Genomic DNA, 26,649 nt, shown 5'->3' on the forward strand with positions numbered 1-26,649 from the left:
CACACACACAAAAAAGCTCAAGTGTCTTATAGTCCAACATCCAGACTTCATTGGAGGGGTTTTGAACGTGTTGATCAGTTGAAGCACACAAATGCATAACTAACATTGAGAATTATAGTCAGGTGTGTCCTATAGTTAAGGCATAAAAGACGTCCCTGTCAGGTGTCCCTGTCACTTTAAGAAATGTTTGACATGTAAAGAGTTTTGATCACCCAGACCTATTGCTAGAACAATCAAAAACACCGAAAAATGCAACAGCTCACTGCAATGGCAAGATACAGACCCACTACTGACATGAAAATAGTTAAAAGCAGCCCCCCCAACTGCTTGGCCGTGCACTCCACCCGTCCCACCCAGGTGGTGTAATTACTTTTGCCGGTATAAGACGGATTTTGCATGGGCGTATTACATGCCACAAAGAGGCCATAGTATATTGTAGGGTCTGCCTGAGCATGAGGCCCCCTTATCATGGTGGGGTGCTTTACACTGTTTGCAAATGGTAAACAAGAGCCTTATTATTTTTGTGTGTGGGGGGAGGGGCTGCTTTTAACTATTTTCATGTCTGTATCTTGCCATTGCGGTGAGCTGTTGCATTTCTCTGTGTTTTTGTGTGTTTGCAATTCCAGCAATAGAAACGTGCTCCTGCCTAGTGTGAATGGTGTTCTAGGAGAGCTGACCAAATTTGTCTTTTTTATTGCTAGAACAAGTAGTGAGTGGGTTCCTGAGACTCCTCTCCCAGATCTTTGCATGAGTTGGTCCCATAGACTTACATTATCAGACCATGTCGGTCACTAGAGCTGTGAGAGAATACGTTGAGATCTGAACCCTCAGGCTACTCATGCATCCTTCAAGGGGAAGTACTGTCATTGACTGTACTATTGTTTTTGTTTACTGCCATAATTATGGGAAATACGGGAGAAGGAATGTCACACCCCCTTCTAATCATGTCCACACAAAGAGCTGGATACGTGTCCTCCTCACCCATTACACACCACCGGTAGTACCAGATGCTCTACCTGTTTCAGCTATGTTCCATGCTCTTCCCCTGATATTGTGTGATGGCTTCATCAAACGACCCAACTCAATAAAAAGTAGTTTCAAAATTCATCTTAACAGGTGTGAGGTGTCTGACTCTACGAAGTTCAAAGTCCCCCCCCCCACACACACACACACACACAGTTATTAATTTTACTTTTACATTTAAATTTGCTAATTAAATTTAAACTTTATTTCTCAGACTCTTATTAATTTAACCCTTTACATTGATTATCACTACATTAATGTATTTTTAGCAGTTTCTTTTAACATTTGTGTAGGGACTCATTACCATTATAAAATATTTAGGTAAAAATATACAACCTAGTAACCCGGCACTAGAGGCCAATATAGCGAATATCTCCATGGCCGCCATGTATTTCCCTCTGGTGCTCAGATAAGCCGGGATCATGGCGATCCATACACTACAGAACACCAGCATGCTGAAGGTGATGTACTTGGCCTCATTGAAAGTGTCCGGTAATGTCCTCACCATAAAAGCCAGAACAAAGCTCACCACTGCCAGGAACCCCAGATACCCCAACATGGAGAAGAACCAAATATCTGACCCTTCATTACACTGAATGAGGATCTGATCCACATAAGAAGTCATGTCAAACTCCTGATATGGAGGAGAAGCAGACATCCAAGAAACAGAAATAAGGGCTTGGATTGAGGAGCAAATCCCCAGCACATAAGTCGATGTCCTCACACCTATCAGCTTCCTCCAGATGCTTCCAGGTTTGGTGGCTTTGAAGGCAATGCAGACTGTGAGAGTTTTGGAGAGAACAGAAGATACAGAGATAGAGAAGAATATCCCAAATATAGTCTGTCTCAGCATGCAGGTTATATCCACAGGACGGCCGAGGAACAAGAAGATACAGAGGAAGCTCAGCAAGATGGAGACCAGGAGGATGAAGCTCACAATGCGGTTATTGGCCCTCACAATGGGAGAGTCCCAGTGATAGATGAAGATTCCCAGTATAATAATGGTTAATGCAGATAGTAATAAAGACGTGAATATAAAAGTGATCACAATATCGTCCTCATAGGATAGAAACGTATAAGTTTTAGGGACACAAGTTACTTTCTTCTCATCAGGCCATCCATCATCAGGACATCTATGGCAGATCTCACTGTCTGTGGGACACAGAAGAAAAATGGAATAAAGGGCAATTCCAATGAAACTACACTCATATCTACAGCACAGCCCAAGCCCTAAGAGCAAAAAAAAGAACACATGTAATGTACTGAACTGGTTTACTATAGATATGGTCCAAGATAAATTAAATAAACTCAATGTAGCCAAAGCTCCAGGGCCTGATGGATTACACCCCAGAGTTCTTAGGGAACTCAGTTCTGTAATTTCTCTACCCTTGTATAAAATATTCATTGATTCTTTGCTTACTGGTATTGTGCCGAGGGACTGGCCTAAGGCAAATGTAGTGCCGATTTTCAAAAAGGGCTCTCGAACTTCCCCAGGTAACTATAGACCCGTAAGCTTAACGTCCATTGTGGGGAAACTATTTGAGGGGCTTATAAGGGACTACATCCAGGAATATGTAGTGGCTAATAGTATTATAAGTGATAACCAGCATGGTTTTACTAAGGACAGAAGCTGTCAAACCAACCTAATGTTTCTACGAAGAGGTAAGTAGAAGCCTGGATGGCGGCGTGGCTGTGGATATCATGTACCTGGATTTTGCTAAAGCGTTTGACACAGTTCCTCATGGACGTCTGATGGGTAAGTTAAAGTCTATCGGTTTGGAAAGTTTAATGTGTAACTGGATTGAAAACTGGCTTAATAATCATACCCAGAGAGCGGTGGTCAATGATTCCTACTCCGAATGGTCCCCGGTAATAAGTGGTGTACCCCAAGGGTCAGTACTGGGCCCTCTTCTGTTTAACTTGTTTATTAATGATATTGAGAATGGAATTAACAGCAATGTTTCTATCTTTGCAGATGACACCAAGCTTTGTAGTACAGTACAGTCTATGGAGGATGTGCAGATGTTACAGGATGACTTAGACTCACTGAGTGTTTGGGCGTCCACTTGGCAAATGAGGTTCAATGTGGATAAATGTAAAGTTATGCACCTGGGTACTAATAACCCACATGCATCATATGTCCTGGGGGGAGTTACTCTGGGAGAGTCATTGATGGAGAAGGATCTGGGTATACTTGTAGATAATAGACTACAGAACAGCACACAATGTCAGTCAGTGGCTTCTAAGGCCAGCAGGATATTGTCATGCATTAAAACAGGCATGGACTCGCGGGACAGGGATATAATATTACCGCTCTATAAAGCCTTGGTGCGGCCTCATCTGGAGTATGCCGTCCAGTTTTGGAACCCGATACATAAAGAGGATGTTCTAGAGCTGGAGAGGGTACAAAGACGGGCAACTAAACTAATAAGGGGAATGGAGCATCTTAGTTATGAGGAGAGATTAAAAGAATTACATTTGTTTAGTCTAGAGAAGAGACGTTTAAGGGGAGATATGATTAATTTATTTAAATATATAAATGGCCCCTACAAGAAATATGGGGAAAAGATGTTCCAGGTAAAACCCCCTCAAAGGACAAGGGGGCACTGTCTCCGCCTGGAGAGACAAGGGGGCACTGCCTCCACCTGGAGAGACAAGGGGGCGCTGCCTCCGCCTGGAGAGACAAGAGAGCACTGCCTCGGCCTGGAAAGACAAGGGGGCGCTGCCTCCTCCTGGAGAGACAAGAGGGCACTGCCTCCTCCTGGAGAGACAAGGGGGCACTGCCTCCGCCTGGAGAGACAAGGGGGCACTGCCTCCGCCTGGAGAGACAAGGGGGCACTGCCTCCGCCTGGAGAGACAAGGGGGCACTGCCTCCGCCTGCAGAGACAAGGGGGCACTGCCTCCGCCTGGAGAAAAAAAGGTTCAATCTCCGGAGGCAACAAGCCTTCTTTACCATGAGAACTGTGAATCTGTGGAACAGTCTACCACAGGATCTGGTCACAGCAAAAACAGTAGAGGGCTTCAAAACCGGCCTAGACAAGTTCTTAGACCAAAATAATATAAATGCATATGTATAGAACCTAAATGCATATGTATAGAACCTATCACCCCTCAACCTTCCCTGTATCCATCCCCTCCTTGGTTAAACTTGATGGACATGTGTCTTTTTTCAACCGTATTAACTATGAAAGTCCAGTTTCAAAATAATCTCATCTTAAATATTGTTCAATTCAAAACAGAGACAGCAAAAGGCTATTTGGACCCAATGCTTTTGGATATCACATTGTTTCTGTGATGAACTTTAGATGGAATCACTCATTTCTGGCTCAAAACCTATACCCCTAGTTCCCATCATCTATGACAACAATAGATACCATAAGCGAGGGAAAAATCAAACTACACCCACCGGTAACTATCATTGTTAGTGTATGTGACAATGTCAGACCTATCCAAGTTCAAGGGCTGCCAAAAATTTGGAAGGGAAGAGGTATTACCATACACCCTTTATTACAAATAAAGGATGTTCTCATGCACACCCAGCAAAAATTATGGATGAGGGTCTGATGGTGACCCTCCCAATAATTGCAATAAAAAGCCTGGTGGTAACCCCTTGAAAAATTTTGGGTAAGAGGCTGGTGGTGACCCTCTGAAAAAAAATTAGATTTAAATTGAAATTGCACAAAAAGTTAAATTAAATTGAAATAGAACTAATTTTGTTTTAATGCATTGAGCGCTTTCACGAACAGCCGACACTGTTATCGTTTGGCTGGTCTCCCTGAGGCATTGCTCCCATCTAGCCAGAATCCTGCTCCACACTGATGAGGGGCAAAACCTCGAAACAGCTGTATTTGGATACCTGGCCTTGCTTTCTCCCTTGTCATTACATTGACTTACAGGAGCGATATCTGGCTAGTCATGTGTTTTGAGACTCTTCAATGAGGCTCCAAGGGTACTTCTTTTGCATATTTATTTTTACCAGGGGGCAATGCACCTAGGATTTCCCTGCATTGAGTGCATTCATTAGCAGCCAGCAGTGTTATCGTTTGGCTGGTCTCCCTGAGATCAGCGAACTGTTTCTCTTATGGCTCTAATAGGCATTGCTCCCACGTAGCCAGAATCCTGCTCCACACTGATGAGGGGCAACACCCTGAAACAGCTGTATGTGGATGGATACCTGGCCTTGGTTTCTCCCTTGTCATTACATTGACTTATAGGGCCACTTAATATGGTGGTTTTGGTGGTTTCCTTACAGGAGCTGCCCCTTGGCTGGGTCCTTCCCAGATGGATATCTGGCTAGTCCTGTGTTTTGAGACTCTTCAATGAGGCATAATTTTGTTTGAGGATGAGGACATCCTAGTGCATGTGGACAGCAGACCACAGCAGGAAAGATCTGGGACAAATAACTGCACCCATCCTTTTAATAACCACAAACCAGCTCTTTACTCCCGACTATCGTGAGCTCCACAAGATGACAAACTCTCTTTTTTTTTTTTTAACATACATTTTTTTTGGAGAGGATTGTTCACATCAACCTTACAGACCATAGCCTGCAGCATTGTAAAAACCAAATAAATAAATAAATAAATAAAAATTACTGTGCAGTTTTGAGCATTACTTAAGAGCTTTTTTTCACAAGTGGAATCTGCTTCGTTCAAGTCAGTGATTGAATTGTTTCCTGGCCAGTCAATTTTCTGTACTATGAGATGTTGCCCTATAATTACAGCAGACCCCCTGGCAAATTAAATTGTGAGCAAAAGTTTAGCGGTTACCTTCTGAAAAATTGTGTATGTGAGAGCTTAGTGGTCACCCTTCACAAAATTTTGGTCAAGAGTCTGATGTTGACCTTCCTCAAAATTGTTGGCGAGAGCCTGGTGTAACCCTCAAAAAATTAAAATGTAAAAATATTGAAATAGAAATTGAACCAATTCTGTTGGAGGATGAGGATGTTCTTTGATGTGCCACCAAAAATAACTGGAGAACAATTTGCCACTTAACTGGCACTTGGATTAAAAACTGTTCTACCTGTGCAACCCATACATGTATGGCTTGTGGCGTTTTTGATCTTTCACCGGCTGGCTTAAAGGGGAACTCCAGCGTGGGGGCTATTTTTAGATGTGGCCGGGGAGGAGGTGGCTGAAAAAAGACGTCCACTCACCTCCCTGGTTTTAGCAGTGGGTCCCGCATCGCGGCGCTCCCGTGCCCAGTCCCGGCCACTTCCTGGTCTCTGACGCGAGCCCGAGACGTGACGTCTCAGGTCCGCACAGCCACTCAGTGAAAGAGGCGGGACGTCACGTCTCGGGCCTGCGTCAGACACCCGGAAGCGACCGAGAACTGGGCACCAAAACGCCGTGATGCAGGACCCCCTGCTGGAACCGGGGAGGTGAGTGGACGCCTTTTTTTTCAGCCACATCTAAAAATAGCCCCCACGCTGGAGTACCCCTTTAAAACTGAGAAGGGAAAAACCTCTGATGGGGTATGGAAGAAAAATTACTACGCTCTTTGGTCACTCCCAAACAACCTTCACCCTAAGGGTGCATTGACATGTCACTGTGGGTTCGCTGCAGATTTTATGGATCAGAAATCCAAAACAACCAGCCACATGTAAATTCACCCTAAATACAACAAGGTAACCTGCCTTTCACAAAAAAAGCCCTCCCATTCAAACACATTGAAGGCAAGATTCAGCATCAAATCCGCACGCAAGCGTTTCCGCACGGAATCTCGACACTAATTCTGTAGTGTGAATGGGGCCTTATACTGCAACCAGAGTTTTGGATTTTAGAAACACAGATTTTAAGAAAATGGCACAGTATTTAAATAATGAATTAAAAGGGTGTGGTAAAAACATGGGAGGCTAGGCAGAGAATGTAGCAGTAGCTTCATGGGGAGTAGGAGCTGTGGTGATGTCATTAGCCGAAGTACAGTTGGACATGGCGGATTAGAGTGGAAGTGTGGATCTGCAGAGGGCTAGTAGTAAAATATCAATAAAATATTGTCCTACATTGCAAAAACATACTGAAAGGTTTATAGCTTAGATGTGTTGTCCCAATAAAAAATGTCTTTATAGTACTGTATAATATGATGGTGCTTGATGCAACAAATCTATATGTGGCAATAAATTAGTCAGTGCATGGTGCTCTCAGCAAGAAAAGTAAAATTTTCATTTTCAATAATAATTGTGCTACTGCATAGAAATGCGTTTGCCTAGAGGCACTATCAGTTTGCTGATACGCCTTTAAACCAGTAGATTCTTCTGTCTTCAGGCAACTAATGGTGAGTGCTCAAACTTCAAAAAGCATAGTTAAAAAGGATCTGTCAGCTGCAGATCTTGTCATGATCCGCTGACACTGATAGATGTTATGGCAAATAGACACATGGTACCTTCAAAGTGCTCTGTCTTTAAAGATCAGAAAAATGTATTGTATGTGGCCAATTGGGGAGGTCCTGAGCTCCTGAAGGGCTTGTCCCTATACACATGTATGTCAAGACTTCCAATCGATATATAGATATAGTACCTGTTACATTGGACACTTCCCCCTCAGAACATGGGACACAGTTATAGCAGCAGACGTGATATCCTCCATTAGGAGCTTTTCGGAATCCTGGAGAACACGGATCATTACACCGAGCCTGCGGCATCTGGTACATGAAAGAGAATATAAACTGTACATCAAACTGTTATAACAAGTTAAATATATGTTATACTAGAAAATGTACCCGGTGTTGCCCGGGTATAAAGTGCTAGTGTGTCAATTAGATGTGTTCCAAGGTCACCACCAGGAGCCCTATATATCCCTTTATACACTCTATACCCCAACAGTTCTGCACTGTTTATGTAAATTGTAGCTTATACACATTAGAAATAAACTAAAAACTTTAAACATCCTAAATACCTAATAGCCAAACTGAGATGTCATGTGATCAGACTGTATACAGAGCCTGGTTATATACAACATTGTCATTGTTATATACAGTCTGGTTATATGAAACATTGTCAATGCTATATACAGCCTGGTTATATGCAACATTGGCAGTGTTATATACAGTATGCAGCCTGGTATAAAACATTAACAGTGTTATACTGAGCCTGGTTATATACAACATTGGCAGTGAAATATACAGCCTGGCTATGTATAACATTAGTAGTGTTTATATACAGCCTGGTTATATACAACAATGACAGTGTTAGTGGAGGTCCTGTATACCTGTAGTATATAGTTAGTGGAGGTCCTGTATACCTGTAGTGTATAGTTTGGGGGTCCTGTATACCTGTGGTATAGAGGTGGTGGAGGTCCTGTATACCTGTAGTGTATAGTTCTAGTATATAGTTGGTGGAGCACCTGTATACCTGTAGTGTATAGTTTGGGGGTCCTGTATACCTGTAGTATATAGTTGGTGGAGGTCATGTATACCTGTAGTGTATAGTTCTGGGGTCCTGTATACCTGAATTGGCTGTGAAGATGTCTGGAGCCCCAAAGAAAGCCTGAGCCGGGATCAGGTAATGTATAGTCTCCGGCGGCCAGGGGGTTAACGGGGCGGCCAGCGGACAAACTCGCAGCAGGGATGTACATCCCTGATGCGATTTTGTCTGCCATTGAGTACACAGGGCCTGGATCCGGCAAGTGTGTTTGTACCCTTAGGGTGCCTTGACACCTACCCACTCGCAGCGTAAAACTCGCTGCGAGTCTGGCAGGTCCTGGCAGTTCCCTGTCACTACATACTTTCAGACCGCTGCGAGTATGTAATGCAGCCGCCCCTTCAGCTCCCGCCCGGCTCCCGCAGTCTGTATACGTTACCTGTCTCCTGCACAGGTCCCGGCTTCCTGCTCTGCCGCCCAGCCAATTAGTGTGTTGCCCAGCCGCAGCCACTGATTGGCTGGGAGACAGAGCAGGGAGCCGGGAGGGAGCTGAAGAGGTTAAGGGGCGGCTGCATTACATACTCGCAGCGGTCTTTCAGACCGTTGCGAGTATGTAGTGACAGGGAACTGCCAGGACCTGCCAGACTCACAGCAAGTTTTACGCTACAAGTCGCTAGGTGTGAAGGCACCCTTACTGTATTTATTTCTGTGGATGTTGTGAGGCAGCTGTCCACAGCTGTCCACAACCACAGCTCTCTGTGAAAATGAAAGTAGTAATCCTATTGGTTGCTAAGGCTCCCAACTGTCATTTCTCCTGGGAAGCTACAGTGCTAATTATATCACCTGTGTGTGCAGTGTGGAGATTTTCCCATTCATCTCTATGGGGCGCTCTTCCCCCTCCTGCTCCCCTCCTGTACATCTGGCGGGGACGGGACCTCCTCTGTAACCTTCCCAGGCACCCAATGTACTGTATCTGCCTTCAAAGTTTAGGGTCAAATGGTTCAGGCGTTTGGTAGTCTATATGGGACCGACGGACAGACAGACAGACAGACTTTCATTTTTATGACATAGATTAAAATATGTTACTGAACTTCCCGTTGAACCATGATTATTCTTAAAAATAGGGAAAATTTCCTCTTTATGAACCATAGATTGGGGATTTATTTCTGGATGATACTGTTCTTGGGGCATGGGTTGCACAGTGCACTTTGGAGAGCCATTAAGCTGGTGTGGAGATATACTGTATGCATGTGTTTAAAAACTGATTAATTTGGCCAAACCATGGGTAATACACTTGATGTTGGGGTTCAGTTTATTCAAATGTTTCCTAATTGACTAGGGGTATTTTTTGACCTGATTATCATCTTGAAGGAGAAGTAAGGCGATTAATAAAATCAGTATGGACTTCTCTCCCCATGTCTAAGGTGAGTAGCAGGACCAGCCCTGGGACCCAGGCCAGAAGGCATTTTCTACCAAGTTGTGATGATGTCATAACCTTGGGGGGAAAAAGGCCTGTCCTGGCTAATGGACTTGTCATTCAGCCAATCAGTGACTGGAGCAATATCCTATGACTGGTTGAGTGGCCAGTCCATCAGCCGGGTTGTGACATGTCAGCACCAGAGATCCCGGAGATTGGGGGTCCCGAGGAAAGTTCCTTCTCTCGCCGCGGGCACGTGGAGAGGTTAGTTAGTACCTGCACCGGCTGCCTGCCAAATTTGGTAAATCACCGGACTTCTCAATTAATTGGGATCTAAGGAGGGGACACTACTTGATAAATTTGACTTTTTGCACTTTTGGGCACATATTTTTGTTTGGACTTGAATGGGCACTTTCACGTGCAGGATTGCTGACTGGTGATTTGCTTGTTAACTTCCGGCCCAGGGATGTTTAAAGACTTTGTTATCCAGGCTTAGTTTATCTTAATGAAAGTGAGATGCTCCACACGGTGGCACGAAGGTCTTGTTCTCCTTGGTGTTACAATATCCCTTGTCACACCGCAACTGACAATATTCCCTCTCTAATGCAACGCTGCTGGCTGAGCATGACAGCAGGGACAAAGAACTGTGCCAGTTGCAGTCAGATGTAAAGTTTCTCTGCCCAGAACTGAATGTGATCAGTTACATTTAGGGTCGGGGTGTTTAAGCTGTTGCCGATCGATGCCATAGGTATGGTGCTGTCTGCTTTCAACAGCCGGTGGGTTAATAAAGTTGCTCAAGAGTAACTGCAATCTAAACCTGCTATCTTGGCAACTGATGAACCTTATTCCTCCACAAGAAGTGGTGGGAGTAGACAGCATAGGGTCCCCTGTGGAGGGACAAAGACTGATCATGATGGTTGGCCATGAGCAAGCGACTGTACAGTAACTCATGGTAACACCCCAGTTTTGCATCCCTCTCTAAAAAAGTGGAAAAAAAGTCCAGCCAGTAGTCATCCCTCCGGCAAATGGCTGAAATGTGATCATCAGTGAATTAGTACACCAGCAGGTGCACTGCCATTAGCACTGAGCATCTATCTTTCCTACGGTCCTTGGTATAGTTTGATGATCCTCCATCAACCACCTTTTCCTGCATCTTCTCCTGCTGTTCATAGTCACCCGATGGTGTCTGTAAGGTGAATGTGTACATTCTCCTCCTCATCCACCACATCTACGAGCTGAGGTGCATGTTAAAAACCTGTCAGGACAGTCTTCAAGATGTAAAGCAGCGGAAGCATGTTGTTGATACCGTGGTTATACTTGTTGGCGGACAGAGTAGCGTCCTCTAATGGCATGATCAATTAACAACAAAAGACATTATGTGCCAGTGGATGACTTGAAAATTGCAGTGCAGCTTGAAGCTGCCCGAATAACCCATAAGGAAGTCCGTCACTGCCGATCTCTGCTCGTACAGTCGGCCTAACATGTGGAAGGCTGAGTTCAAACGTGTCAGCATGTCGCAGATCAGTCGATATTCCGGTAAACCAAGCTCTATCTGAATCTTGAGGAGTGTGTGCAAAGTTTTTGGGACATCAATAATGGATCAACATTTACTTTCCTTGACTATAGCTGGAGCTCCACACATTGGCGTTGAAGTGCACCCGATTGGAGACTGAGTGACTCAAGGACTGACCAACCTTCTTCTACAGGTTACTGTAAAGTTTCTGAACTGACTTCTTGGAAAAAAATACTTTAATACCTGCTTGGGACACTTTGGATGGATACAAGCCATCAACTCTCTAAATGGTTTGGAGTTGACAGGAATGGGAGTGACTGCATGACGATCAAAAATGCTCTTGTGCTAATGGTGCTCCAAATGTCAGAGAAATACTCATGACAGGAGAAGGGGCAGAGGATTGTATCTCTACTTAGCACAGAATGGAACACAGTATAGTGAAGGGAGCCCATAACAAGCGAACTTGGGAGCTGAAGGGGTTAACAATTCCAGATAGTACATGCAGAAGTACTGGGAGAAAAGTTACTTTAGTCTCTTCCTGGTCCTCTTTCCACTATTTAGAAGAACAACTCAGGAATTTATTGTTGTGGTTATATTGGTTGTTGATAAAATGGCCAAGCACCAGTTTGTCTGTGTCTTTTTGGGGATTGAGCTGGATGGTTGGTGGGCCATAGCGTACCTCAGCTATCCCTTAGTCATGACCTCTGCTTATTGTTTCCTGGCCTCGGTTTGTCTCCTGATTTTGGACCTCACTCCTGACCGTGTTCTGACCCCCGACTTTTTATACAGTATTCTCATTGGTTCTGATCCTGTACTGCGTTGCTATCTTGGTTTTGACCCTTAAGGGTTTTCTGGGTAATCTCTTGTCTGCTGATTTGTGGCCTGATGTTATTGTACTGTTACTGACCCGGACTGTCTGAGGATTCTTACCACCTGACTACCCCAGCACTTTAGTAGCGTAGAGACCATCCTTGAGTTGGGGTCTGCTGCCTAGGGCAGCACATCAATGCGGCAGGTACAGTAGGCTGGGATCCAGTTAGGGATCACTTAACCCTCTATGTGACAGATAAATCTACTCATGTAACATTATTATTAATGTTATTATCATTATTTGACTGTTGGGAAGGGGGGATGGGACTGCTCTTCTGAGATTAGTCCTGTTGGCTAAATAGCCTAGAAATTCTCTGTCAGAGAATGGTGGATCGAGCGGGCAGAAAGCAAGGGGTATAAAGCAAAGCAGCATCTTTGTTGTCGGTGAAGAACGGATGTAAACATACCCCTTCTTTACACCATGTAATAGGGGACCTGCAGGTGGATTATAAATGCAAGCAATGACTCTGAAAGAAATTATTAGAACTGGAGTACATTATCAATTCTAACCACAGTAATCCCTGGCAGCATGAAAACTACTGAGCTGCACAGAGCTAAACAAGACACAAAAATGAAATGAACGATTCATGAGCTTGCTTTTCTTTCTCTGCAAATACTCACTCGGTCATCTTTCCATAAGATGGGAATGGTGGGAGGATAAAACTGGTCTTCTGCTGTGAAATAGCTCCCTGTGTCCAGAGTCAGTACATTCTCATTCTCACCCTTATTAGTAGTATTATTAATAACAATCAAGTTTGCTATGTGTAGAGGGAATCTTGAGTTCAGACGCCTCTCCTTGGTACATGAAATCTTCTCACCGTTGTAATCCAAGTAATTTATTCTTTTAACAAAATACATAATCTGGAAAAGGGAAGGACGAATAAAATTCCCAGATTAAAAAAAACAACATCTCACCACATTAAGTTGGACCTCTTTTGAGCTTACATTAAGCATACAACTGAGCATGAAGGATCCAACTGAACTCTGTTTTAGGCTCTGTTCACACGTAGTAAAACTGGTGAACTTCCGCTGGCAGAATTCCACAATGGAATCCGGCCAGCCTCCGTGTCATACTGACAGTCTATCGGAGGTTTGCGCGCCTCCTCTCTCCACACAGAAGAATTGATCCACACGGAGAAAGGAGGCGCACAAGCTTCCCATAGACTTAGGGGGGCATTTATTAAGTCCGGCGGACTGCCTCTACATAAATCCCGTGCGCACCGCCGAAAACCTACGCCAGCTGAGGACTGGGGTAGGTTTTCGGCGTACATTTGGGCGGAACGGATGGTAAATCGCGCGGACTCTGAGTCCGCGCCCTCCGTTCCGCCCACTACACGCCCCCTTTCCTCCCCCTTGGCGTACTCGGCGGAAAGTGCCGCAAATCGGCACTTTCCGCCGAAAATCATCTGTTCGCCGGATGATACATGTGGCCCTTAGACGTATATGTGTGTGTGTGTGTGTGTGTGTGTAAAGTATATGGGGATAGAACATTGGTTAAATATTGAAGGACATTGGATTAGTATTTTATTATACTCCAAAGACTTGATGGGGCCTTCAACATTCTTGCATTTAATGGCTCCTTCTAAACTGTTTAAGGCTATGTTCACACTACGTATATGTATATGACATATACGTGTAAAACTCCGGCCGGAATTTACGCAAGTTGCGGCCGGCTACGTACGGTCGGCGAACTTATGCCCGTAAGCTAAGAACTTATGCCCGCTTGGATTGGCACAAAAAGGTGTAAAAATGAAGAAATCACCACTCCGTATGGGACCGCATGTTACGCTACGGCCGTAAGTTACAGCATTTCCGTCCTGAAACAATGGTTTGGTTCATTTTTTACGGCGCCGCATACGATCCGGGCATAAGTTCGTACGTAGTGTGAACTGTGCAGCCGTAGATCTTATACTTTCCATTGTACGCAAAAAACGTAAATCACCGGCCGCTTATTCACGGAACGCGCTACGGCCGGAAACTTACGTAGTGTGAACATAGCCTTCTAAGGGTACAAACACACACCGTATACGCAGCGTATTTACTGCTGCGATACGCAGCAGATACGCAGCAGATTAGATCTAAATAACTGAACACAGCATCAAATCTGCTGCAGATCTGCTGCGTATACGCTGTGTGTGTTTGTACCCTAATATGTAGATTGGAGCAGGAAAGTATGGAAGTTTTGATAGATGTCACACTCCTGGCTGATTATCAGGATGTGGGGGTATTCGGTGGAGGTAACTTCAATGATCACGCTTGTTTTCCCTGGTAGGTTTTATTGCTTAGATAACACAATTCTAAACAATAGGCCGACCATGGAACATCTGCAGAATTACTGACACAAAATAGTATAAGGGACCTATTCCAAGGAGCGATTATCGCTCTGTGGAATAGAGACTAGAGACAACAATCAGCGGATGACAACGATCATCGCCTGATAATTGATATAGGTTCGGACCTATAATTGGCGGCTGAGGATATGCAAACAGAATACATTACCTATCCATGCTGAAGGGCTCCTCTTGCGCTCTGCTTCTCACCGAGTCCCACATGATTATTGGCTGACAGGCCGCTCAGCCAATCACAGGCCAGGAACGCCGTGGCCAGTGATTGGCTGAGCGGCCTGTAAGCTGAGACAGGCAGCTCTGAAGCTGGAGCGTGCAGGACCCGGGGAGAAGCAGAGCGCAAGAGGAGCCCTGCAGCCTGGATAGGTAATATATACCGTTTAAGCAAGGGCCCGATAATCGTTTAACAAGGGCTGCAAGGACATTGTTACCGACGTCCTTGCAGCCCTTGTTAAACAATTATCGGGTCGTGTAATAGGTCCAGTAAACAAGTTTACAGTTATTATTGGGCCCTATTATAGGACCCTAATGGTGCGTTTACACAGACAGATTTATCTGACAGATCTTTGAAGCCAAAACCAGGAACAGACTATCAACAGGGATCAGGTCATAAAGGAAAGACTGGGATCAATCCTCTTTTTAAATCCATTCTTGGCTTTGGCTTACAAAATCCGTCAGATAAATCTTTCTGTGTAAACGCACACTAATGCTACGTTTACACGGAACGATTATCGGACGTATTTTCGCAATAATCGAATTCGAACGATAATTGTACGTGTAAACGCGGCGAACAATCGATAAATCATTCATTTTGATCTTTTAACATGTTCTTAAATCGTCGTTCGTCCGCAAAAAATTCGCTGATCGTTCCGTGTAAACAGTGCATTGGCTGAAGAGGGGAGTCGGGAATTTCCAACAGCTCCTCTTCAGCCAATCAGTGCTCCTCTTCAGCACTGATTGGCTCAAGAGGAGCCGTTTGAAATTCCCGGTGAATGAATGGAGGTAAGGCTTCTGGGTATTGTGGTACATTCATTCATAACCTTATTACATCAGAGCTGTAACCACTTGCTGTCACTCTGGGACTGAATCTAAATAAAGGCTTCATCTCTGGAAAAGAACTGAGGTTGGACGGGTTTTTTACCTGATGGTAGTAAAGAAGATCCCACGTACATATTATACACATTATACACAACATATGACACAGAGGCTGCTGTGGAGTTCCTCCAGTTTTACTCCGTGTGAACAGAGCCTAAAACATCCACAGGAGATAGGTGAAGTTCTATCCAAAAGGAGGTAGCCACACACCCCACACATATAACACATAAAGAAAACTAAAGACATGGTCAGAACTCTAATACCATTTTTCACACTATGAAGGTTGTACTCTGCTGCAGCTATTATACAGACAAAAGAAATGCTACAGCAACCTACATCTCTATAGCAGTTTTTTTTATCATGTGTACAACAGGGATAAATATATACTCTTAAGTCCTGGCATTTGCCAATTGCTGTTGCATTTTTCACTTTTTTTCTGTGTATTAGCCACAGCAGCGTACAACCTGCATAGTGTGAACAGTGGTATTGCTAGTAGGAGGTTGGGGTTAAGGAATATATATAACTTCCAGTGTTGTCTCTCCCTTCCTCTCTTCCCCCCGCCCTCCTCTTTACTTTACAACTGATTCTATTTTTACAAGTGTAATAATGCTGTCAGGAATGTGCAGTAGCCTGGTGTGAACTGGGCCTGTTTTTACTCTTGTGAGACACACCCGCTTGCTTCTCAGCTTCAGCTTCAGTGGCAATGCAGGAGTTACACAGACTTGATTGCTGCAGCTGAGCAGTGTCTTTTGATTGACATATTCCTCTGCCTGTCCAGAACCTTGAGGATCAGAGCGGTTCACCGTGCAGGAACAATAATGTTATATCTTAATAGATCGGGCAATTCTGCACGCTACGATATATAATATGTTTATTTATTTCATTTTTTTAAAATATTTTTTTATTTTTATAATGAGCAAGGGGGTATATTAAACTTTTATTGGTGGCTGGGTATAAGGGTTTTTAATACTTTTTAAAATACAATTTTACTACACTTTTTTTTTTTACACTTTTTTTCACAGTATACTGATCTATGCTATGCCATACCATTGCATAGATCAGTGTTATCGGCGATCTACAGATGTAGCCAGGGTTAACTTGGTCACAATGACGCATTTAACTTGACACTCTTATTGACTTAGCATAGCTCCCTGACACAATTGTTGAGTCAGTGATCATGTTAACCCTTGCTACATCTGGCATGCATAGAGCCTGCCTGAGAGCAGACTCTATGCATAGAACGCCGAACCGACAGGATGGAGGTAAGTGGATTACCCCCACCCGTCGGTACCTGCGATTGGGCCCCCCGCAGCCGTCTTAATCACTCAGTGACAAATGCTTGTTTTGTCACTGAGTACCTTAAGCGCCACGATCACTATAGATCGCGGCGTTTAAGTGGTTAATGAGACGCAGCTGCTTCTCATTACCCTCAGCTCCCCGGTCAATGATGTGTGCGGGGCCGCTCTCACTTTAGCGGTCCCGCACACATCAAACCCCTTCAGTGTCAGGAACGGGCATATACAGTACGTTCCTGCTGCACTTGGTATGTGCTGCAGGAACGTATATCTATGTATTTCTGATGGAAAGGGGTTAAACAGTGAGTGTTTGGGACTCAGGCAGGGGATACACCACTCAGGCTCCGTGACACATGCTGAAAAGTTACACCAACACCTGCTCTGGCTAACACCACCTGTCTGCCCTGGGTCACCACAGGCATATTTTCAAAATGTGGGAAGAGAGTAAGTGAGCACTGGGGATCAGAAGGCATCAGCTGCTTTCTACTTCCGGGACAACCTCTTTAATGCTGCAGGCGAGATGCAGAAACAGAAGCAGTTTGTTGAAGAATAACTAAGTGTGAGATTTGTTTCATTTATATATTGTAAAGTCTAGATAACAAAAAAATAAACTCAAAGGGAGACATTTATCATCTGTCACAAAGTGCATTTTTTGGGCACAGAGGGTCAAGAAGCGAATAAATAAATAGGTGAATATGTCGTTTACATGATCCATCTCGGAAGGGGGGGGGGAGGGGGGAACAAATAGGCTCACACACAGATTTTTGTGTCTTCAGCAAAAAGCAGCAGCTCTGAACTGTCGTAAGGAGACTGAAAGGATAATAAGTATGAAATGAATTGTTAGCCTCACCATGGGTAGCAACATATGAAAACTAATGAGTGGAAGACCTTTTTAATAATTCTCCTCCCCCCCTCCCAAAACCTGTCTTTGCAGATTCAGTCCACAAATGTGCAGTTTGGACAATTAGACACTGTGCTGGATTTTTAGGGTGATCCTTGAGACCAACTTCACTCTTCTTTCTGGCAGAACTCTGACAACACACACCTTTGAGACCAGGGTCAAGTTAATTAAATCTGAAATGCACAGGAGTGACCAACCTAACCAGGACCTTTAGTTACTCCTAAATCCCGGACCCAACCTCCAATCCCATCCCTGAGATTAGTGATTCATATCTCCCATCAACCACTTTACTGACTGACTTTTTACATTCCCACCCAAACCCGTGGGGCTTGGCATGGCATCGATACAGGTCACAGGGCATCTACATTTAGGGTGCCTTCACACGTACCGTATCGCTGCGTATTTATCGCTGCGTGTTTGGTGCGATTTTTACATGTGAGTTTTGATTTTTACCATGAAAATCATGTGAAAATCAAAAATCGCACCAAAAACGCAGCGATAAATACGCAGCGTTAAATACGCAGCGATACGGTACGTGTGAAGTTACCCTTTTATTAAATTGACCTGGTCTATGCTGAACTACAAAATCAAACTTCTGTAATTCTAGGAAATAGAGATGAGCAAAGCGAATCACGTTTTTAATTCGCTTAATTCCGCAAAGCAAATTCACATCGATTTGTCGCTACACGTGACGGCCGCACATGTTAGCTTACAGTACTGTCACTGAGCGGGAGAAAGGGATTAACCTGAATCCCTTGCGCCTGTCCGATCAGCTGCAGGCCCTTCTGTGATGTCAGCACCTCCCCCTCTATATAGGTGGGCAGTCAGCTGTGTGTGTAGTGGAGAGCAGGATCACAGCAGCAATTTAAAGAGCAGGGAGAGAATAATTGAGAGATATAGGGACAGATAGAACAGAAAAGAATAGGAAGGTGGAAGGTGGGTGTTTTTTTTTTTTTTTTTTTTGTGGGAGCTGTGAAGCCAGTATCCACTTTTCTAAGTAACTGGTTGCTTGTTGTGGATTATATGAAGTCACTGGGACCAGTGAAGACACAGTCCTTATTATTGACTCCCTGGGCACAGTAAACTTATAGGGAGAGATTTATCAAACGGATGTAAAGTAGAATTGTCTTAGTTGCCCCTAGCAACCAATCAGATTTCACTTTTCATTCCTCACAGATTCTTTGAAAAATGAAAGGTGGAAACTGATTGGTTGCTAAGGGCAACTGGGCCAATTCTACTTAACACCAGTTTGATAAATGTCCCCTATAGTGTGTTATACCAATTCACTGGGATCAGTTAAGACTGCTTCTGCCTTCCAAAATTAGTGGGCGGAGTCAACTCATAGGGGGACATTTATTAAGTCTGCCATTTTCTGCGCTGGGCTTCAAAATGTCCCCACAGCTCTGACACTACAGAGATTTATGTAGAGGCTCATTGCCTCTACATAAATCCCATGCGCACCAGTGTGTGCGCCAGTAAACCTACGCCAGCTCAGAGCTGGCGTAGGTTTCCAGATCATTTTTATGCGAAAAATTTTAAATGAAGCGGACCCAGAGTCCGTGCCACCCGTACTGCCCCCTCCACACCCCTCCCCGCCCCCCTTGCGGACCGGGCGGAAAATGGCCAGATGCAAATATATTTTTGCAAAAAGGCCATTTGCGAGTAAATTTATTAGCATGTGTCCGTTTTTCGCCTAAAAAAACACCATTTTGCCTTGATAAATGTCCCCCATAGTGTGTTATACCAACTTGCTGTCTTCAGTGAACACAGCCTCCGCCTTCGAAACGTGCTTCATTCAGTAATTTTTCTGGTCCACAAATCCTCTCGCTATTTTACCCCCGTGAGTTGTGGAAAATCCTCCGTATTTGCATCTGTAATTGCATTTATTTCCATATCTGTAAAATGTTGAACTGATGAAAAAAAAAGAACTTAACTAGTTTAGATTTGATCCATGTTTCGATTATCTGTTCCGTAAAAAAATAAAATAAACGTGCTAGAGAGGACTGTGATTGCACTACTGATTACCAATAAATATCTATGGGATTCGTGGTTTTTGCGGATATCATGGATGCCAAATTCAGTAAAAAAAAACATGGATCAAATCTAAGCAAAACTAGTCCATTTTTTTTACTAGTTCAACATTTTGCGGATAAAGAAACGGATGCAAATACAGATGGTTTCCCAGGGATCACGGAGAAAAAATAGGGGCAAGTTTTGCGCACCAGGAAAATCATTGAATGAGAAAATGAGGCCTAAGTGGGCGCTGTCAACACTGTGTGTTATAACAATATGTTTTCATCAGTAAAGACAGCTAGAGATATAGAGAGAGATATAAAGACAGAGGATAGGAGAGGAGGGTGTATTGTGGGTTGATTGTGGGTGCTTTTCTATGAGAGCTGTGCAGCCAGTCGCTGTGTGTACATTATACCAAATCACTGGTGCTGTGAAGACAGGGTCCATTATATCAAGCCAAATGTTGTTTTGGTAATAAGTTGGCACTGTGAAAACATTTACTATTATCAGTCAGTAGGTATTGTGAAGCCAGTGTCCATTATCAGTCAGGTGGTACGGTGCTTGAAGTTAGCCCAGTATTCATAATCAGTGGAGTTCCTGTTTAGTCGGATTACTAGATAGTCGGTACATGTAAATCTTTACTGTATTCTTAAAAAACACACATGACAAAACACATTGAAATCCCCATCAAACCCCTGTACAATAAAGTATTCAACCTGTTCCATTCCCAGTGACCCTCCCCCTTCGCCCAAACTATGAATTTATCACATTCCTGATCTCGCACAGTAAACGGCAAAAGCGCAAAAAAAATTCCAAAGTGCAAAATTGCACATTTTTGGTCGCATCAAATCCAGAAAAATTGTAATAAAAAGCGATCAAATAGTCACATATGCGCAATCAAGGTACCGATAGAAAGTACAGATCATGGCGCAAAAAATGACACCTCACACAGCCCTATAGACCAAAGGATAAAAGCGCTATAAGCAGCGTCACAATGGCCCAACAGAGGACCGGAGAGTCTTCATCCAAGCCTGTTGGGATCGCCACACCCACGACCCCTGAGTTGTTCCTGAAGGCTGTTAAGGATGATAGCCCGTCAGCTGAACTGCTACCAGACCGCAGTTCATGTTGGGTCACTCTACTTCTTTATTAAAATCAAAACTAAATAAATTGAAATCGAAATAAAATTGGCACTTATATTGGTGCCACTTAAACTAACAAAGGGGGCGTTGCCTTCTTCCGCACTTTATTCCTCAAGGTTTGCAACTGGAAACAGGTGTAAACCAGGCAAAAATTTACACCTCCTTCGGAGCATGTGTCCATTTTTCTGCAAATCCTTTGCCAAGCACAGATTCCGCTGCATTTGCTAAGAGATGTGTCTCTTAGTGAATCCACCAGGGTAATTGGGGGAGGGGCCTAATTTAAGGCTGGTTTACGAGAACACCAATCTTAATAAATTTCCCCCTCAGTTCTGCCCAAAACTGACTCCAGAGATCTGAGTAATATGTGTAATTACATGTAATCATCGCATAACAATGATGACGGCAGCGAGTAGGCCGCTAGCCAGTAGAAGTATAAGAGAGGCGTGCCAAACTGCAGCACAAATGCCAGGCCGATACTTCTCTTTGACTCTTGATTACTGTATATGACCCAAGATTGCTCAGAATCTACTCACTAGAGGTACCATGCTCACACCCCCTATGGTACTCCGTCAGCACCTCGAGTCAGGCCCGGGGGTTGACAGATTCCCTTTAAACCTTGCAGTTGATCATTTGGTCACGACTGGATGTTACTGTTACTGTACTGCCACTTGTTTGGTAATTGCTCACCGCACACCAAAGTGAGAGAAGTGGGATGATGATATTTATGACAAATGATGATGAAAGTGATGATTACCACTCATGGTTTTCAATCTGGCCACTATGCATTACCATCTGGCTGTGATCACAATCTCGGGATCCTGTATAGTTCATTGTCAGATAGACGGTCATGTCATGAATCGCGTGAGCCAGGGTATGTACCGCAGTGTACACAGAGTAATAAGATGTATGAGTCGAATAAAACAATAGAAGATTAATATGATCACTTGTGCAGTTTCTAACACGTTTCTTTTGATGTTGTTGTAATATACGCAGCTTAGAAACATTTGGAAAGCAATTACCAGTAAAGAAATGGAGATCTTCCAGTAGAGGGTCATTTGGACGGTTATTCAGGTTTATATTACTCAGAAATGACTCCAGACCCGGGACAGGTTTGTAAAGCGGTAAAAATATCAAACTACAGTTGGTTACGCGGTGGTAGAACTTAATCATGTATAATTGCGTATACCAAGACTCACTGAGGATCAGAGTTCTGTCCCGGTGAATGACTTCTGTATTTAATAAAAGGTAAAGAACAGGAGAATATTTACCACAAATTATGAAAACTTTAGGTGTTGACTTAGATATCATATTCTGCTGTTGGTGAAAAATATATTTGTGGATTTTAAGAACAAATCCAATGCAGATTCCACGTCTGGCCATTTCCTTGGTTAGATACAACAATTCTGATTCTCCGTTTCCTTCATCTGATACAATGATCCCAACCCAGTTCCATCCGAAATGTTCAAGGAGAGACACAGTGGCCATGCACCAAAACTTCTCATTCTGACCAATTTTAAAATGGGTTTCTAAAATGTCAGTGTCCTTTTGCATCGACTCAGTCATTCCGTAGCTGATCTAGAGAGGATAAGGGGATTTTAGGAAGAAAGAAAATAACTTTTAGTGGTATTTCTCATATACTATAGGTCCCAACCTTGGGGTCTCGGTTTGAACTCTTTCAGCATGCTTGGCCCTGGGATCATGAAGGAGAAGTGAAATGGACATAGTGTTTATTAAAGCAATTCTGTAACCACAATCTAATGCCCCCCCCCCCCCCCCCAAAAAAAAAAAAAAAAAAAAAAAACACACTACCGTTGGATAGCTGCTTTTAATCCAAGATCTGTCCTGGGGTCCATTCAGCAGGTGATGCCGTTATTTTCCTAAAAAACAACTTTAAAACTTGCAGCCCTGTGTCAAATTGGCGTGGCCTAGGCTTGTACCACCTCTCCATCCCTCTTCCCCGCCCTCTTCATCATTAGGAATACCCCAGGCAGGATTTAATAATCCAGCACATGTGTATTGTTTAGACAGGTGATGAATAGGAGAAACTGTTCTAGGGGCATTCTTTATGACAAAGAGGGCAGGCAGGAGTGACAGAGGGGTATCGCAATCTTAGGGCATGAGTACTCTAGGCCACCCCAGTATGACACAGGGCTCCAAGTTTAAAAGTTGTTTTTTAGGGCAATAACTGCATAACCTATCGAACGGACCCTAGGACAGATCTTGGATTAAAGGAGAACGCTGGGCAACATGTATTTTTTAATATGTTATTACATAAGAAAAGTTAGACGAATTCCTAATGTACATTTATTATGGGAAATAATACCACAGTCCCCACTGTCTCTCTCCCGCCGAACACAGTAACTTACTGCAGCAGGAAAGGGGAGAGAGACAGCGGGAGACGCCGCACACAGGAGGTGATGCTCCTGTTCATGCACCCGGGGGGCAGGGAGGATTGGGATTGAGCTTGGGGTTCTTTAGGGGGAAGGGGTCACTGGACTGGGGGCTGCTTGCGTAGTTGGGCAGCCACACAAGTGCCAGAAGCCCCGTCCTATGTGCCGTGGATCGGGCTGCTGGCACTTGTGATGCAGATGGGACGGCCAGGATGGGGGAAGTTTGGGGGGGGGGGGGGTCACTGGGGGCTGCTTGATGGATGGGGCTGGATGGATGTGCCATGGATGGGGCTGCTGGCACTTGTTATTCGATTTAGGTGGCTTGGGGGGGGGGGGGAGTTTGTGGATCCTTGGGGGAGGGGTAATGTTTACACTACAGGGCTCTGAAAGGTTGGGGGGGGGCAATAGCTATATTTTGTGAATAAAGCATAAAAAACCCATATAATTTCTACATATACTGCGCCCCCTGCTGGACACTTCATCTGAATTACACCCGGTTCATGACATCACGTCTTTTTTACAGTCGCCTGTTCTCTTAAATTTAGAAAAATAGCCCTATATATGCATTTCTCATAATAAGTATACGTTAAGAATTTGTCTAACCTTGAAATATATTAAAAATTACATTGTGCCCAAAATCTGTTGGGGGGGCAGATTGTGGGTACAGAATTGCTAAAAAGATTCCGGAGACTGGAACTGAATACAGTAAGTATAGCTGTTATACAGTATAGCTGCCTTGAGGAGGCTGCACCTGGATACAGTAAGTATAGCTGTTATACAGTATAGCTGCCTTGAGGAGACTGGACCTGGATACAGTAAGTATAGCTGTTATATAGCTGCCTTGAGGAGACTGGACCTGGATACAGTAAGTATAGCTGTTATATAGCTGCCTTCAGGAGACTGGTCCTGGATACAGTATAGCTGTCATAAATATTGAATGTAAATTGCAAACTTGCTTTATATCACATCTAACCTTGATTTAGATTTAAAAAGTTATAACGACGGTGACACTTCAAGTCCAAAATGGGTGAAAGTTTATTTACAGAGGTAGGTAATCTGGGTTCAAGGTACAGTAGGTGCTCTGATGAAAAGGGTTTCTCAACCATATATCAGCATGAAGAAAGAACCATGGTACTCCGGTAGTAATTTAAAATGAGTGAAAGTGTATTTACAAAGGAAAAGTGCTTTGTTCCTTAATATCAACCAGTAAATGGAGACAATAAGAGTATTACGAAACATTTCAGTCCTATATAAGCCAAAGTCTCTGTCGGACACTACAGATCCGGACTATCCTGACACTGCTGATACTCGAGTCCCTCATGGGAATGAAACATAGTTATTTTTTTATTTTTCTCATTATTGTAGCATATTTAAAAGTGCAAAGAATTCACAGTCGGGTCCAAATTAATTTTAAAACTTATTTTTTTAAAACAATGATGAGAAAATAAAAAAAATATGTAGTTTTTTCCCCTCATTGTATTAAAAAAATAATTTTAAAACTAATTTGGACCCGATTGGAAATTCTTAGCAACAAAAAAATAACTATATTTCATTTCCAAAATAATGAAAAAATACCAGCGCTGCCTGTCAGGATCCTGGGAAAGAAGTGTGGAGCAGCGTATTAGGCAATACGGCTATCTGCACGCCGAAGAAAGAAAGACAATAAGAGTAATAAAAACAGTTGTCGTTCCGCGCTGTGCCTGTGTCGGCGTTCAGCGTGAGGATAGACTGTGTATAACCTGATCAGATTGTGTCACTGAATGTATACAATTGTTATACAGAGAGGACTGACCTGTCACAAGGCGTGGGCGGCTGGCTTCAAGGTCGAAGCAGTGAGGTTGTCAGATGGTAAAAGTCCACATCGGCGGTCGGCTGATAGGTAGGTTGATGGTTGATGGTTGATACTGTATCCAAGTTGGTGATACGCTGATGAATAATCAATTTGCGCTATGTAAAACTTAAATACCCCAAATGTGGGAGAATGTGGCTGTTCTTCCTTGTCAGTGTGGCGCGCTCCAGCCGGTAGCGTGCACAAAAAAAACGGTTAGTTCAGTCACTGAGGACTGTGTTGCAACAGCAGTTGCAACGGATGCTGGTTTGGGTCAAAAGGCTGCTGCACTTCTACAGGTTTCAAGAGTGTCCAGATGAAATCCTACTTGGAATCTTCAATGCCCCTGAAAATTTCCAACCCGCTGCAATTCTGGGCAGAAAACTGGACATCTGGACACAGCTAGCAGCGTTCACTCTCACTCTGCTGTCATGTGCTAGGCCCATCATGGTCAAAGAGAGTCAGAGTGCTGCTGCCACCTCCAGATGTCTGTTCTAGGCCCCTCAGGGTCCAAGAGAGTCAGAGTGCTGCTAACGCCTCCAGGTGTCTGTTCTAGGCCCCTGAGGGTTGAAGAAAGTATCAGTGCTGGCGCTGCCCTCTCTGGGTCTATGTTCTAGGCCCCTCAGGGTCAAAGAGAGTCCGAGTATTGACGTTGTCCCATCCAGGTGTCTGTTCTAGGGCCTTCTCAGAGACATTGCTCCAAATGGTGCTGCCATTTTACAATGTCTACTGCTGTCCTGTGAGAGTCATTTTACACTGCTGATCCACCGGCGCCCATTGCTCTTCATGAAGAAAAGGTAAGTATACACCGCTGATCCACCAACGTCAACTGCTCTCCTAGGACTGCCTCCTGAGTATGTCTCTGTTTGATTTTCCCGCTGCTTGCAGGTCCCTGAACCTCCAGTTGCTGTATTCATTTCTTCTTTACTTCCTGGTTTGGGCTTTCCCATGATGCACTTTGTCTACTGTGATGTCTGTGCCCAACCACCCCACCCCTTCCCCAGAACACACACACACACACACACACACACACACACACACACACACACACACACACACAGCTATTAGCTCAGAGCTGCAGGGCTGAGGGGGAGAGGAGGGGGAGACAGTCAGGAAAGAGCAAATGGCTCATCCACTGCCTGAGCTCCGGGAGAGAGAAGTGCTTATCTGCACCGAGGAAAGAGGAGATAACAGGATTCATTTACTCACTGACTGTACTGGGCACTGGGAGAGAGGGGGAGGAGGGGGTCCCTGTAACTGCTGGGGAAAGAGAAGGAGAATCATTCACGGACTCTTAGAACTGTTAGATGGCTTACAGCTTGCTCAGCCAATCAGAGCTAAGCAAGCTGAGTCATCTGACAAGGGAGGCTGGCCTAACAGGGCGTATACCAGCCTCACTCTTGATGACATCATTGTCACAAAATGGCTGCCACAGAGCAGCCTGGTGACAACAGTCATCA

The 26,649-nt window shown here is 44.1% G+C and overlaps 1 protein-coding gene across 1 annotated transcript in view; it reads right to left on the reverse strand.

The window, feature by feature from the left end:
- Positions 1 to 1,288: 1,288 nt before the first annotated feature.
- Positions 1,289 to 26,649, reverse strand: part of LOC138796442 (vomeronasal type-2 receptor 26-like) — a 40,193-nt gene continuing 14,832 nt past the window's right edge. The window contains exons 3-7 of the mRNA XM_069976046.1: positions 21,761 to 22,546; positions 13,096 to 13,209; positions 12,802 to 13,041; positions 7,539 to 7,662; positions 1,289 to 2,175 (exon numbers count right to left, since the gene is read on the reverse strand). Coding sequence (XP_069832147.1) covers positions 1,289 to 2,175; positions 7,539 to 7,662; positions 12,802 to 13,041; positions 13,096 to 13,209; positions 21,761 to 22,546 — 2,151 coding nt within the window. The remainder of the gene's footprint in view (positions 2,176 to 7,538; positions 7,663 to 12,801; positions 13,042 to 13,095; positions 13,210 to 21,760; positions 22,547 to 26,649) is intronic.

Source organism: Dendropsophus ebraccatus, chromosome 7, assembly GCF_027789765.1.
Source record: "Dendropsophus ebraccatus isolate aDenEbr1 chromosome 7, aDenEbr1.pat, whole genome shotgun sequence".
In the NCBI taxonomy this organism is placed as follows: Eukaryota; Metazoa; Chordata; class Amphibia; order Anura; family Hylidae; genus Dendropsophus; species Dendropsophus ebraccatus.